Source organism: Biomphalaria glabrata, chromosome 13 (assembly GCF_947242115.1).
Source record: "Biomphalaria glabrata chromosome 13, xgBioGlab47.1, whole genome shotgun sequence".
NCBI lineage: Eukaryota > Metazoa > Mollusca > Gastropoda > Planorbidae > Biomphalaria > Biomphalaria glabrata.
Genome location: NC_074723.1, coordinates 33,021,610 through 33,038,648, shown reverse-complemented (window position 1 = coordinate 33,038,648; position 17,039 = coordinate 33,021,610). Strand labels below are relative to the sequence as shown.

The window sequence follows — 17,039 nt, the reverse complement described above, 5'->3', positions numbered from 1 at the left end:
TTGTAAACTGTGATTTGTCGTTTTCATGTCTAAAGAGTCTCATCCAATATGAAGACGTAACAATAGTACTCAGGTACTTTAACAGGAGTCTTATTTTTGCAATTAGCCTAATCGTTTCTACTTATAACCGTTTTCACCCGGACTGGTAGTGTAGTCCGGTGTTATAAAACAAAAAAAAAATAGGGAGGATTGGGGGCGGGGGGTGAGAATATCTCGCGTCTTTGTCTTCCATCCACAGCAGACTGTAGAATGATCTTTAGCTCTTGAACATTAAATTTTGTCGATCAATTTGCAAATGTAAGTTTTGTAGCCTTGCATTATTTTAGAGTTTATCTTGTCTCTGTAGCACAGTAGCAGGAGAGGCTGTAACACAGTAGCAGGAGAGGCTGTAGCACAGTAGCAGGAGATACTGTAGAAGGAGAGGTTGTAGCATAGTAGCTGGAGTGGTTGTAGCACAATACCTGGACAGACTGTAGCACAGTAGCAGGAGAGACTGTAGCACAGTAGCAGGACAGGCTGTAGCACAGTAGCAGGAGAGACTGTAGCACAGTAGCAGGAGAGGCTGTAGCACAGTAGCAGGAGAGACTGGAGCATAGTAGCAGGAGAGAATGTAGCACAGTAGCAGGAGAGACTGGAGCACAGTAGCAGGAGAGACTGGAGCATAGTAGCAGGAGAGGCTGTAGCACAGTAGCAGAAGAGACTGTAGCAGAGCAGCAGAAGAGACTGTAGCACAGTAGCAGAAGAGACTGTAGCAGAGCAGCAGAAGAGACTATAGCACAGTAGCAGAAGAGGCTGTAGCACAGTAGCAGGAGAGGCTGTGACACAGTAGCAGGAGAGGCTGTGACACAGTAGCAGGAGAGACTGTAGCACAGTAGCAGGACAGGCTGTAGCACAGTAGCAGGAGAGACTGTAGCACAGTAGCAGGAGAGGCTGTAGCACAGTAGCAGGAAAGACTGGAGCATAGTAGCAGGAGAGACTGTAGCACAGTAGCAGGAGAGACTGGAGCACAGTAGCAGGAGAGACTGGAGCATAGTAGCAGGAGAGGCTGTAGCACAGTAGCAGAAGAGACTGTAGCAGAGCAGCAGAAGAGACTGTAGCACAGTAGCAGGAGAGGCTGTGACACAGTAGCAGGAGAGACTGGAGCATAGTAGCAGGAGAGGCTGTAGCACAGTAACAGGAGAGACTGTAGCACAGCAGCAGAAGAGACTATAGCACAGTAGCAGAAGAGGCTGTAGCACAGTAGCAGGAGAGGCTGTGACACAGTAGCAGGAGAGACTGTAGCACTGTAGCAGGAGAGACTGTAGCTCAGTAGCAGAAGAGACTGTAGCAGAGCAGCAGAAGAGACTATAGCACAGTAGCAGAAGAGGCTGTAGCACAGTAGCAGGAGAGGCTGTGACACAGTAGCAGAAGAGACTGTAGCACAATAACAGGAGAGACTGTAGCACAGTAGCAGAAGAGACTGTAGCACAGCAGCAGAAGAGACTATAGCACAGTAGCAGAAGAGACTGTAGCACAGTAGCAGGAGAGACTGTAGCACAGCAGCAGAAGAGACTATAGCACAGTAGCAGAAGAGACTGTAGCACAGTAGCAGAAGAGACTATAGCACAGTAGCAGGAGAGACTATAGCACAGTAGCAGGAGAGACTGTAGCACAGTAGCAGGAGAGACTATAGCACAGTAGCAGGAGAGACTGTAGCACAGTAGCAGGAGAGACTGTAGCACAGTAGCAGAAGAGACTGTAGCACAGTAGCAGGAGAGACTATAGCACAGTAGCAGGAGAGACTGTAGCACAGTAGCAGGAGAGACTGTAGCACAGTAGCAGGAGAGACTGTAGCACAGTAGCAGGAGAGACTGTAGCACAGTAGCAGAAGAGACTGTAGCACAGTAGCAGGAGAGACTATAGCACAGTAGCAGAAGAGACTATAGCACAGTAGCAGGAGAGACTATAGCACAGTAGCAGGAGAGACTGTAGCACAGTAGCAGAAGAGAATGTAGCACAGTAGCAGGAGAGACTATAGCACAGTAGCAGGAGAGACTGTAGCACAGTAGCAGGAGAGACTGTAGCACAGTAGCAGGAGAGACTATAGCACAGTAGCAGAAGAGACTGTAGCACAGTAGCAGAAGAGACTATAGCACAGTAGCAGGAGAGACTATAGCACAGTAGCAGGAGAGACTGTAGCACAGTAGCAGAAGAGACTGTAGCACAGTAGCAGGAGAGACTGTAGCACAGTAGCAGGAGAGACTGTAGCACAGTAGCAGGAGAGACTGTAGCACAGTAGCAGAAGAGACTGTGGCACAGTAGCAGGAGAGACTATAGCACAGTAGCAGAAGAGACTGTAGCACAGTAGCAGGAGAGACTGTAGCACAGTAGCAGAAGAGACTATAGCACAGTAGCAGGAGAGACTGTAGCACAGTAGCAGGAGAGACTGTAGCACAGTAGCAGGAGAGACTGTAGCACAGTAGCAGAAGAGACTATAGCACAGTAGCAGGAGAGACTGTAGCACAGTAGCAGAAGAGACTATAGCACAGTAGCAGAAGAGACTGTAGCACAGTAGCAGGAGAGACTGGAGCATAGTAGCAGGAGAAAGTGGCTAGCCTCCTTTTTTTTTTATAAACTATATTATAACAGAATTTTTCTCAGCATTTATTTTCAAATACATTTATTAATTAATTATTATCTTTGACTTAGGCCGAGAACAGCGTTTTAAAAAGGTTGTATATAATCAAAGGGTGGCAGTTCAGATATTTCGCAGCCTTTTTAACCAAGTAAAGAAAGGTTATCATCTTCTATGTACTGCTGAATATATTTAATGAAAAGGAGATAGATGTTTTTCCGTCTGAAAAGTAAGGATTATTGCAGAACATTACGACGATCTAACAATGATCTACATATTTTTAGTTCAACTGTTTAAGTAACGCACACCAACACTCTGCTAATCAATATAATATCTCTTTTTGTCGACTGAGATTGTTTCAGAGTTCTATCAAAAGTTTCTTTTTTTAAACAAATGTAGTCTGTAACACTAAAACAGACTACAATGAGAATAGTTTTATATTATTTAAAAAAATGATATATGTAAATATAGTTTTCTGCTTTCCACTCTAAAACACAGAACAGAACTTCTAATGAAGGAACATTAATTAAAACATAATGGCTCATAATGCGTTAACTTATTGAATCTAATTTATTATCACATAAAAAAGACACACAACATGATATCTTTTGAGTATAGTTTTTTTGTTGTTGTTGTTGTTTTTTTGTTTTTTTACTAAAGTTTGAAAGCTTTTTTATTTTTCATTTTTTATTCATTTTAACTTTTTTTTTATCCAGAATGTTGTTCTCCTTTGTGTACAAAAGTGGTGGAACATAACATTTCTTGATATTTATTTAAATTTCTTCGAGCAGACCTCAAATAGATGCTCCGCCAAAGTGTTGAAACCTGTAAGAGTAAACCATAAACATACATTGGTAGTGTTAATTTAAATACACAGAAACACATATAATCTGTATTCAAGGTGAACTTATATTTCTCATTCTCTTTATTATCCGTAAGGAAATTTGTCTTACAATTTGTGCATTACACCAAACAAAAAACATTATAACTATAAGAAACCAAAGTGTACATTCACACCAGACTCACTCCTAATTTACATGTGACAAAGTTTATACCAGATTGTTCTTATTTAATGATTTGATTGCCAGGGGAACAAAAGAGTCTTTGTGTCTGTTTGTCTTTGCTATCGGTGTCTTGTATCTCTTTTGTAAAGGTAAAATCACAAAATCCTGACACAAACGGTGATTCTTTATTTCGAGGATCTTGTTAGATTTTTTATAGATGTCCAAATGGGGTTTGTTTTTTGACAATGATTTTGCCAGCAGCATTTAGGATTCTATAAAGTTTATTTTTATTTTGGAAGTACTTACCAAATTTCCTTATAGAGCAGACGTCAACAACCCAAGCCGCAGCTGACTTAAGCAAACCCGCATCTGACTGGACTAGCAGGCAACTCAAGCAAAGTGAAATAAAAACTACGGAATTCCACTTTGTCATTGTTATATTTAATTCTGTAAATAGAAAAATAAATAGACCAAATATGAAAAAAAAAGGAATAGGACGCGCATATAGAACAAGGTAGTGTTGTTGTTATGTATTATTTATTATTATTATTTTTTGATCATATCAAATAATGTTACATATTGCTACCTATCGCACAACACAAGATAATGGGTAGCTTGATCAATTTTCCTGTCCCTGACTTTCCGTACTCTGATTCAGACATTCGGGAAATCCACTTGCTATATAATGGTAAAAAAATTGATCTTGTTTTGACCACTCGCTTATACTCCTATATTTGCGACTATGACTTAATAATTGATGAACTCCAGCGGGTATATTACAGTGAACAGTGTAAATAATCCTGAACTATATACAATTTCTCAATAACCTTGACTGCTCAACCGTACTATATGGTCTTGACGTGGATGCGTTAACCTGTTTGTCTTGTCTTATTGTAAGTTAAAGTATAATCTGAATAAACCACATATTTAAAAAAGTACTATTATAGTAAGGTTTCTTACTAGATCTAGAAATTTAAAAAAAAAATGTGCTTTTTGGTTACCGGCACGTTCTTGCATGATTGCGAATCTTGGAAGCAAACTGCATAACTAAAGAGAATGATCACAGCAATGGAATTGAGATGCTTTAGTACAGTGATGCTCAAAATACAGGCCGCTGGCCAGATCCGGCCCGCGACGTGGTTCTATCAGGCCCATCGAAAGGTTAAGGCCCCTCACTTTTTCTCTGATGAATTAGTATTATGACCTTTAACATTTGTGCTTTTACGAAATGGGACTCTGAATGTAGTATCCACCACGGATCTTTTTTTTATTTTATTTTGTTTCGTGGAACATGATAATAAGCCAACATATTTATTTTTAAAAAAACATCAACATATAAATGGCATTATGAACGAAATGTGGCGCATTCTTGTTTTGGGCCGCTAATAAAATATTGTAAAACAAAGCCTAGAGATTGGAGGAGTTTCGAGACGTCAAGAAAATGAGTCGGTGGTAAGGGTAGCTACAATGTTGCTCACATTTTAAGCAGAGAAATGAGGCCATATTCCGACGCGTTAGGAAAATATTAAATTTCCAATATTCCATTCATTAATGTACGTTTCTATCCTATACTCTTAAGCGAGCAATTCTTGTATGTATGTATGTATGTATGTATGTATGTATGTATGTATGTATGTATGTATGTATGTATATATGTATGCTATGCATGTATGTATGTATGTATGTTTGTATGTATGTATGTATGTATGTATGTATGTATGTATGTATGTATGTATGTATGTATGCATGTATGTATGTATGTATGTATGTAAGTATGTATGTATGTATGTATGTATGTATGTATGTATGTATGTATGTATGCATGTATGTATGTATGTATGTATGTATGTATGTATGTAAGTATGTATGTATGTATGTATGTATGTATGTATGTATGTATGTATGTATGTTTATATATAAATTTTATTTCGAAAACGGCTGTAACGATTTTCTTTAAAATTTCAAGGTATGTGCATATTAGTGAGAAAAAAAAATCAAATCGTTGGCCACATCAGGGAAACTCGAGATCGACCGTTATATCAGTTTGAAAATGTCTCATTATCGAAAAATTTATTTTGGCTAGAATGTTTTATGAATAAAAAATTTTCCATGACGTCAAAGGGAAAAAAAAATTAACACCGCTTACGTCACTAGGCTCACAGCAGTTTACTAAGACATTTCTTCGCAAACAAGAACACGTTTTAATGAATCAATAGGCACCATCTTATTATGGATTGAACTGTTATGAAACTATAGAAGAAAAATAATGAAGTGGAATTTGTTGATGTAGGATTAGTTATTGTATATTAATGGCTTTATAAATTGTTTACACTATCTATGTGAAATGGATTGCGCGCGGCCCAATCAGGGTACGGATAAGGATAATAAGTGAAAATAAAGATTTTATATTAGAAAATAAATTCGTCTTTGCATTACATTTTCATTAAATGAAAGCTGACGGTGCTGTTTTTTATCACGCGTAGGATTCGCGTTTACCTTATTGATTGACGCCCCAAAATGACAATTTTTTTCTATTTTAAGGACATTTGTATGGGTTTCAGGAGATTTCCAGGAGCTCCTTAAAAACAAGCAGACCACGGGAACCCTATTATAAGTTAAAATGGTTTACACCTAGAATTAGCACGGGGGTTATGAGGCAACGCCTGATCTAATCTATTGCAACGTCTTGAAAACATCATAAAAAAAGCATCAAAAATTACACTCACAACATTACCACATTTAAAGGAGCTTTTTGAACAAACGTGCCTAAGAAAAATTGAAAAAATCTTGGAAGACAACGGCCACCCGCTCCATCAGAACTACGCCAGGTCGTCGCGAAGTGGGCGACTGCTGTCAATCAAAACAAGAACGGAGCGGTACAAAAAACTCGTTCGTACCTCATTCGGTCAGACTCTATCACCGCCACTCATTGATCAGGAAACATGAAAAGCACCAAGATACCCGTGTGTAGTCGCTGAATGAACTCTTTATGTTGTCTGTTGTATCAACAAATTTCCGTAAGGATCAATAAAGCATTCTTAGTCTTAGTCTGTTATGGTAGTTTAAGGAATTCATTTTCCAGAAGTCATGTTCCAGAATTCATCCAATAAAACCGACTCAACCCAAAGAGCACCGCGCATAGACATCACTGAACGTGGTAGATAACTTCACATAACTGGAAAGCATAGTATCAAATGACGCATTGCTTTAAAGGGAGGTTGATATGTGATAGTCGTGCTTTTGGACGCCTCCAAGCGAGAGTGTGGCGAAATAAATAGCTCCGCCTGTCTATAAAAATCAGTGTCTACCAAGCAGTAGTTCTCTCAACTCCTCTTTGTGGATCTGAGACGTTAGTAATTTGTAGAAAGCAACTAAGACTCCTTGAACGCCTTCACCAAATATATATGCACACCATCATGGACATACGGTGACAAGACCGCACTATAACAGCGATATTCTTGCGAAATGGTAAGAACCTCTTATAGTCCGACAGTCACGCTGGGCTGGGCACTTTTTTTAGTAAGCTGAAATGTGGTCGGCGTAACACAATAACGCTTCTTTTGGAATACTAACTCGATATTTTTAAGTCTCTTAGGAAAAAAATGCGCTATTTTACTTTGTTACAAGCTGCACGTTTTACCCTATAACGTAGAGATTTTGCATCACTTGATGCTTCGAACTAAAGCCATAATGAATATACTAATTGCAATATTAAATGTTAAAACATAACCATTTTAGAATTTACACTGCAAAGACTTTCTTCCAAGTCAATAATAACCCAATAGTTTTACGCAAAAGATGCATTGTAAAACGACACGACGTGAGTTATGGTTTGTCTAGCATGTAGAAGGACTTTTCGTAATTACAAAAAATATTCCCAAAATGACTTCCGATATGTATCCTTAATTAACAAATTATTCATCCCAGCGAGGCTCGGTAACCTGGTACTAAATTTCTAGTCAAATAGTTTCAGGTCAATTTCACTTCATTTTAGTACCTTATTATTGATATGGCACGCGACACGAGTGCTGGAAATTAAAATGGCTCGCGAGCCGAATTAGGCCGAGCATCACTGCTTTAGTAGAATACTCGATATCACTTTCAAAGACCACATCACAAATGATGAGATTCCAAAGAGGATCAAAATGGTAATGTGGCCCACGTTGACCCGTTGAACGTTGTCAAAAAAAAAACAACGAAGTAAAACTAGGTTGTTGTCAAGCTGGGTTGTACAGGTTTAGTTGGGGGATGATTTAAATTAACTGGATTACCCACCTCGGCAGACTAAGTACAATTTAAACATATTAGCTTTGAACCTTAAATAAATGGTCAGCGACCGTTCAACAATCTAACATTTAATAACGAAATATGAATGGATGATTAATATTAAGATGCATAATGTTACTTTACAAATGATATTTGGCAATTTATATAATAATAACTATAAATATGTAAAGCACACCTTACCCACACACTTAATTCCGTCAAGCACGACCCAGGAACTTCAATGCCACACAGGCTCTAATCAAGTTCAGGCTAAGCCTGCCCAACACCTGGCTCAATCACGATTCAAAGTCTGGCTCAATATGGAACCCCAGACATTGCACCCTGTAACATAGAAGCAGTGATCAAGCGAAGCCCCAAAACCAAGAAACTTCAGCAGTGACGCGCATACCGAACTATCGACCATGATTAAGAACACTTGTAGACATACGTAACAGTTACAACAGGGAAACAACAAACACAGTGAAACAGAAAGAACAGTTAGAACAGCCATGTATTTCACAAGAGGAAGTACAAGAAAAGCATTCCAGCGCACTTGAGAATGGCCATATCACAAGGCTCACACGGTTTACAAAGAACTTTCCTACCGGGAACAGTACCAGGACAGAAATGAAGAAGCAGACAGAGAAAGTGATAGGAAGACATAAAAGGCCCGCAAAACGTAAGTTATAAGGGCAAAACCGAGTACAACTAGAGAAGTATTCCCCATGGATCCGCAGCCTTAGCTGTGACCTACATATTTTGCTTCACCTAAATCGACCACCTGCGGACTGGTGAAGACTGGGATCATTACTTTCGTGATCTTTAAGACGCCTCTGAGTCCACCCAGCTCTGACAATAGTTGGAAAAGTAAAGGCGGTTGGTCGTTGTGCTGGCCACATGACACCCTTGATAACCGTGTGACACAGAAACAGATAACCTTTACGTCATCTGCCCTGTAGAACACAAGGTCTGAAATGTGAACTTTTTGTTTGCATACACAAAAATGCAATTTTTCTTATTTACAATAAAACGCCGCTCTTTACTCTGTTCCTACCCTCTTTCACATTCTTTATTGGCCCGTCACAGTTGTTGACTATCTCTATATATAATTCTCTACGTCGCCCAACCATGCACACACTACGCACGCATGCGGACTCTCTAACCCTCCTCCCACTCCCTCCCACCCGCACCCACGCCTTCCTCGCTCTCCAGGCAACTGTGTCTTTCCGAACGTGTTCACCCGTCACTAAATAGCTGCGTATGCTACTCCGCGGGCCAGCTAGTTAGAATAAAATACTGCTTTGTCGTTGGTCATTCAACAGTTCTAGATTTACAAAACTGATCACCAGCCGAGACCAAACGTCATAACGATTGATTTCTTATCAACGCCCTCTCACATTTTTTTAACCATCAGTTGTGGCCCATTAAAAAAACAAAAGTTATGGCCCCTTCTTGACTAATCTTAACCCCTCTATCCCCTTTATATAAAGATACAAAAGCACCTTTCTACAATCACAAAACTTCATATAACATTCCTTTCTATCCTTCGATAGCAAACAAGCATGCGCCTCTAAACATGCAATTCTTACTTTTGGCGTAAAAAACAAACTGAAAATATATTTTACATTTTATAAAATGTTTTATTTATAGGCAAAGAAATAAATAGACTGGACAACAGGAAGAGTTCTCGTTTGCTGAAAAACACATTTTAATGCGTACAAAAAATATGATCTTCAATTTTGAAATTATATTTTTGCACTCGATCTACATTTAGATCGATGGCCGATGTTTCATCGCTTTAAATTAATACAATTTGTTTTTTAGACTTGTTTTCATCAGAACGTCCAAATAAGCTAAACTTAGAAAAATAAAATTTTAAACAAAAATGATCATAATGGCCTGCCATAACAGCAACACTTTGATTCACAATACAGAAAAAAGTGTATCAATTAATGCACTTATATCATTAAAGGCTATGGCTATTTTTATACTGCTGGTAATTGATGTATAATAAAAAGCTTTGTGCTTGAATAATGTATAATTTGGTCCAGTCTATATATATAGCTCTACGAATTAACGTATTAAATGTACAAAACTATATATATTCATACGTTCATGTAAAAACAAATATCATCCCATAAATGAAATCAAGGCATATAGTCTCAAAATCAGATGTAAAGTAACTGAAAAAGGTGGTTTACAATTTACAGTCTAATACCTTTATTTATTATATTATTATTATGTTGATATATACTATAAATACGATTTTCAATACAGGTTAGATTGAATAAGCAGTCTACATCTACAACTTAAGCACCTTATTACTTGAAATCCCGTAAGCATATTCTTATTAGAAATTTCTAAATAACAAAAAAAAAAAAAACAGTTATTTAACTTTTATAAAATAACATTTATAAAAAAAAAATGAAAGTTAAAACTAAAACTAATAATATCAAAGATAAGATTATATAAAATATTTTCATAGCCATATATATCTTTCACTTCTCTCTCTCTTTCTCTCTCTCTCTCTCTCTCTCTCTCTCATAATGCATTATCTGTTTTTTATGTAATAGAAAGAATTTAGTGCCTTACACAGTTACAACTCTGAACATTAATTTTATTAAGTATTAAGTATTAATATTATAAATGACCTTTCTCTATTGGGCTAAACACTTTTTTTTTCTCTTCTAAATACTCATGAGATGTGCCTCATCATTTTATTGTCTCTATTCCATGATACCAGATGTGTAGATGACATAAATTGTATATACATTTATGAACTGCCCCTTAACAATTTCTTGATTATTTGTTTGCCCCGGCTATGGCTCCAACGACAATGACACACACTTCTGAAAAGAAAAAGCACACACTTTAAGACAAAATATTTAAACAGAGAAGTCTGAAAATAGCTTGATGAAGAAAAGCAAGTCTTGATATGTTATATATTTATTTTTTAAAATAGAACATTTCCTTAACAGCCATTATACAAACGTTCTTTTTGTCTTGTTCTTATTTTATAGAGAAAAAAAAGACCAATAATATTCAGACATTGATTAATTGATTGATAAGTAGATGAATGGATGGATGGATGATAGATAATTAGATAGATAGATAGATAAATAAATAGATAGATAGATAGATAGATAGATAGTTAGATAGATAGATAGATAGATAGATAGATAGATAGATAGATAGATAGATAGATAGATAGATAGATAGATAGATAGATAGATAGATAGATAATTAATTAGTTAGATAGATAGATAGATAGATAGATAGATAGATAGATAGATAGATAGATAGATAGATAGATAGATAGATAGATAGATAGATAGATAATTAGTTAGATAGATAGATAGATAGATAGATAGATAGATAGATAGATAGATAGATAGATAGATAGATAGATAGATAGATAGATAGATAGATAGATAGATCAGTTCTGTACAATCTTTTCCAGTCTCCAAGTACCTTGGGGCTATCTCTATTTCGGTACGTGACGTTTTGGCGCAGCCTTTTTGACGCAGCCGTTTAGGCGCGAGGCGTTTTAGCGCAGGGGGTGTTTTGGCGCGATATATAACTTGACGATAATTTTATAACGCGTAGCTTTTATCACAATGTTTATTTTTAATTCTAGTATAGTATTGTATGTATAGTAACCCGGGCATGCTACCCTGCCTCATAGTGGCGCCCGGGTGGAAACGATCGTAGGAGGAAACGATAAGGCTAAAGGGTAGCAAAACAAGACTCCTGTGGGGGTGCCTAAGGGGGTACGAGAGCATCCTCATTGCACTGCGCGGAGTTGTAAAAAAGCTCCCACAACCTTGTCACAATCCAGGCGCTGTTCCTCAAGGGGCCGTTACATAAATGGCGTGTCCCGCACGGTCAGCCTGGTATAGAAAAGGAAAATGGCGGGGGTCTTAATGTACGCGGCCTCTTGCTACATGTCTGACCCACCCGCCAGACACAACAGTGTATACTGTTCTCATTCAGGCCGGTGAAAGAGAGCTCTTGTTCACTTTTGCTGGCCTAGAGTTCCAAGAGCAGAAGGCTCAACTCTACCTGACAGTTTCAAGAAGAAGAAGAATGTATAGTAAGAATTCTAACACCATCCAGCGAATTTTTTTTCATAAATGTTTTGCTTATTTCATGAATAAATAATAAGTGAGATTCCTGAATAGTAATGACATGCTCCCCCTTCCCTAAGCGCATTGGATGGCATTCTTCGATTTCGAAGAAATTAAAAAAAAACGAATTGACATCAGTTTAATATCAGAACTAGCTAAGATACTTTGAAAAGATATATTTTGAGAAATGGGGTAGGGGTGATTTGGGTGACACATCTCCCCTTGACACAAGTCAAGTCAAACAAATGAAGACAAGACCAGCACCGAGCACCGGTCATTTGCGTCATGCGTCTGGCGATCATCTCCTTCTGACTGGTCATTACCTGTGACACCTATGCCGCCCCCTCTGGTCTGGGCACATTTAATAATAATTAACAAACTTACCGAAAATAGCGGACAAAAATATCTCAAGATAAATACGTCTCAACAAAAACACTCACACGAAACATAGATATGTCTCATTCTTTGATAAAGAAATAATACAATGAACTTAAGTAATATGAACAAAACTGTTCGCGCCAAAACGTTCCTTGCGCCCAAACGGCTGCGCCAAAACGACCTTCGCGACCAAACAGCTGCGACCGAACGGCCGCGTCAAAACGGCCGCGCCAAAACGTCCTGCTTCGCTCTAATTCTATCAAATACAAAGTCTGCTTTTAATCTGAGACAAAGTCACAAGTGCCGCTAGGGCAAATTCGATTTACTAGGTATTCTGAGTAAAGAGTGTTTTAGTACTCTAAATTCATAATTTTGCGTTAATGTGTATGCGCTAAAATATGTTACCCTCACGGTAGAGATAATTAATATTAACTTATGATGATGAAGATAAATGTAATACACAATAACAACGATAGTAATTAGACTACATACTTAGAAAACATAAAGATAAACTTACTAATGGCGATGTATCCAAAAACTACAGTGCCAATCACTGTCGCATTCACCATTCCCGCTATCAAAGCTGCGGCCGCTAACTCACGCCAATTGCAGTTAACCGCGACAGTTCCAGTGCACAGAAGTCCTAAATAAGCCATTATCTTTATGACGCCTCACTGAAAACAACGGAGGAGATGAAGCAAATATCGGCTCTAAAACGCATTTATAAATGTATAAACTATAAAGATAGATAGATAGATAGATAGATAGATAGATAGATAGATAGATAGATAGATAGATAGATAAATAGATATCGGACTGGCTGGCTGTCTTTCTGTCTATCTATCTCTCTATTTATCTCTTTACAAACCCATATACACAAACAGACACTCAAATACATTGCAGATACCAGTGCTGCGGTACGGTTAAAAACCCCTAATACAGAGTTCGCAAAAAATTATTCTTAGGCTCATCAGGTGTAGCCTTCTCATCTGTCAGCATTATAAAGCCGACCTCCTAACACACACACAATACACACACTACTTTTAAATGAAGCGCCTCTCCCTTAGCAATAGGCCTACGCATTTTTGGCCCTTGTATATTTAGTGGAACAGACAGCATTACAAAAAAAATCAAATCGCATATTCTTTGACATCTCCATTACAGAAGTCTCGTTTCCAATTGTTCCAACCATGCACGAGTATTTTGAAAAAAAAAAATTTCCAAAGATAGTTTTTCTTGGAAAGGTAAAACATTTCAAAACTGAAAGATAGTTAATTAATTAACGCTCTTAATCACATGGTTTTCTAGCTGTGTTACTTGTACCATTAGCAGTACTTTAAACTAAGTGGTACTCGAGTAGACCTTTTTAACATGCATTGTCTTTAAGGGTTGAAAAATTAAAACGTTAGAAACTGAGTTGACGAGTATTTTACTAGAACTTTGAAAGCTAGTGTACATATTAGGAAAAAGAGAACTACTTAAAAGGCCACTCAATGAATACTCTGGTTTAACCGTTATAATGTTTAAATCGTCTTAAAACTAAATTAGACCTAGGTCTACGTCTACTTTTTAAAATCAAATATGCATGCAGTTTTTTTCATAAAAATACACCATTTTAAAACTATTCACTATTAGTAACAAACACGGGAGGCTATTTAGTAAGGGAGATAACTATTTACCATATTTTAACACAATTATGCAATTAGTTTTAGATTCTTTGTCAAAAAAAAATAATTTTACAATTGTAATAATAAGTTATGTAAGTTTTGTCATACTAACTACTACATTTACAAAAAAAAAATACCTTTTTTTAAAGAGAAAAAATCTATTTAGAAACCATATAAAAGGAACATAATTTAGAGCAACAATTGGTACGTGGTACGCTGTAGTCCTCAGGACGTCCAATATTCTTTAGGATTTCAATAAGAGATCGACCCTTTACAAAACAATTACATCAATTAGGTAATCATTATCAGACATCAGTTAGGGCCAGGTTCACATTTACCTTTACATTCACTTTCGCCTATCCCTTGGTCAGCTGGACCGTTACCACACAATATCTGTCAACCTTTTTTCTAAATTTTACTGTCATTTGCCTTTGATAGAATTTCATTTTGACATTCTTTCTGAAAATATTAAAACCTGCCTTTTAACTGCCTGAGTGGACCGCTTCGGGGGCCGATTTTGAGTTTGTGTTTCCACACAAACTGTCTTTGTAACGTTTTTTTTTTCTCCCTCAATAGACAGCATAGGGCCGATACGCCTATTTTGAGTTAATCGTTTGTATTTTTGTTTGTTCGTTTGTTTGTTTGTTTCTGGTGAAGGCCTCGTAGCCCAAACGTCCTTATTTTTTACTTTGTCCGACAGGGTCACATATATGTATTTGTTTATTGTAGTTAAAGTAAGCACGAGATTGTATCAGTGGGACATCCTGGCTTATTCCTGCCTATTGGAGGGTATAAAATACAAGGGAAGACAATAGGCAAGGCCAGTCAATAGGTTTTAATCTTCGTTTCCAATCTTCCTGTTTGAATCTTTCATTGAAGTTAAGCTGAATGGCATCTTAATAGTGTGCAACTCTTTATAGGATCTCTATTTCAAGAATTTAATTGCATCATTTCGTAAACATGATCTCTAGCAATTCTTCACTTTAAAAAAAAATTCTAAGGCGCGGTGGGTGAATGGCAAGGCAGTTTGCTAACGAAGTAAAGCTCCGCGGGTTCTAATCAAGGTAAAGAGTGTAATTTTTGTTTTTATTTCGGGATCATTAGGGTGCCTATGAGTCCCCCTTTCCAGCTATTTTTGGGTACCTGATATTCGTTGAGGAGAAGTAAAGAAGTTGGTGCAGGCCACATGGACACATGACCAATTACTTAATGTACTATACACATCAAAAGGTTTGAACGGGGAACTTTTGTAATAAAAAATCTACGGTATAAATATGGTCATCAGATTTAGCATAACTAAATCAGAACGTCATTTTACATAACCTAATCTATAACAACACTAAGTGGTGTTGCCATGTTAGGTGTTAGCCTGTTTTACTATATCTTTAAACCTTGATCTTTCAAAAACAGTTAAGCTCTATTTGTGCAATGATATGTCATATTATAAAAGAATTACTAGGAAAATATATTAAAGCAAGCCTACCTTTTTGTAGAATGACCGAACGCCAAACAAAACACTGCTTCTGATTTTTAATTTCACAAAAAAATACACCGAATTTCTTTAATACTACTGAAAACGGTGACTGAATTATGGGAAAACCCATTAACACGTAAGGGACTGATATAATGGGATGATCAATAAGTAGGCTTCTCTAACGGGTACATTCAGTTATGACGTTTCATAAAAGCTGGTTTAGTGGATTCCTGATAACATCCATTTAAAAAAAAGCTTAAGCGTAATTGTTTAAATTAGTTAGGATCAGTCATGTCATTAAATGTTTTTTCATGCTTTTAGTTTTCTCATTTTTATTTTATGATCCTTTCGCTTGTCTTAACCAGTTGAAAAAGGGGTTGGAGGGGGGAATGGTGGGTTCTGAGTGAATGTTGCTGTGATCGCTTTTAAAAACAAAAGGTTGAACGACCTGAGTTCGAACTCGAGGGGTCAAACCTCCCCAAGCTAACGCACTCATTAGTGTGCCAATGAATTGCTTATCAAAATGGAAGGTTTTATAGTTATCTATTATTAGTTTCAAACTTTAAAGCTTTCTCTCTATAGAGTATAAAGGGGACTAATTCAATGTATACATTAAAATAATTAATTACCAATAGTTCATTAACTAATTGGTTTATTGTTTTTATTGATTCCTGTTTTTTAGTATTGATTTATGTTTTGTCAGCTACAATAAATAATTGTTTAAAGTATCAAGTTGATCGGAGAATGCATGAGAGAGAAATAGCGATCAAGTTATTTAAGGGGACGAAACCCAACAAATTTAGCCATATCTGCAGGATTACTTTCCATGTTGGTATCCAATAAAATAATTAATTACCAGTAATTTATTGACTAACTGGTTACGTTTTTTAATGAGTCATGTCTTATCTTATCCAATGAATAATTGTGTAAAGTTTCAACTTGAACCGAGAATGGGTGTGGGAGAAATAATGTGTACACACCGGCCACGTACCAAAATGTTATTTCTAGTGTCAGAGTATCGTAAAAGAAATGATAGCATTACGGTGTATGTGATGAAAGTATAGCTGGCAAATTTTTCTCCGATTTTTCACTACTGGGATGTTTGACACTTGTGACTTGTGCAGTCAATGACCATGTTCCATTTTCATTATAGAAATATAGACAGATGTGATGTCTTTCATTTCTGCTTTTAGGACAATAGGCAAGGTCAAGGTAGCATGCATGAGGAGTGTACGCTTCAATTACTGGTTTCATGTACCTCGACCTTTATTCCTCCCCCCTTCTTCAGCCTTGGTAGGCTTGGCTAAACATGTTTATCTTATACCAGTGATGCCCAACCTAATTCGACCCGCGGGCAATTTTCATTTCCAACACACGTGTCGCGGGCCATATGATCGAAATGGTTCAAAAACGAAATGAAATCGGCCTGAAACTAATTGATTAGAAACTTACATTAATTAATGAGACATTTGAAGTTTTATCTTTTTTTTTTTTACGCGTCGGAAAGTG

The 17,039-nt window shown here is 37.1% G+C and overlaps 1 protein-coding gene and 1 long non-coding RNA gene across 3 annotated transcripts; both read right to left on the bottom strand.

Moving 5' to 3' along the window:
• Window positions 1-329: 329 nt before the first annotated feature.
• On the bottom strand, window positions 330-2,572 carry LOC129922563 (uncharacterized). Its single transcript, XM_056009207.1, has 2 exons — window positions 2,159-2,572; window positions 330-1,850 (listed from the first exon to the last, which is right to left on the bottom strand). The coding sequence occupies exons 1-2, from the start codon at window positions 2,570-2,572 to the stop codon at window positions 330-332; spliced, it is 1,935 nt and encodes a 644-aa protein (XP_055865182.1).
• A 6,931-nt stretch (window positions 2,573-9,503) lies between these two features.
• LOC106062439 (uncharacterized) lies at window positions 9,504-16,420 on the bottom strand. 2 transcript variants are annotated; one of them, XR_008774445.1, is made up of 4 exons: window positions 16,406-16,420; window positions 15,540-15,760; window positions 12,907-13,063; window positions 9,504-10,733 (listed from the first exon to the last, which is right to left on the bottom strand). It is a non-coding gene; the product is annotated as an uncharacterized LOC106062439 (long non-coding RNA). The 2 variants fall into 2 exon arrangements; XR_008774444.1 differs by lacking the exon at window positions 16,406-16,420 and having other exon boundaries at window positions 15,540-15,872.
• Window positions 16,421-17,039: the final 619 nt, after the last annotated feature.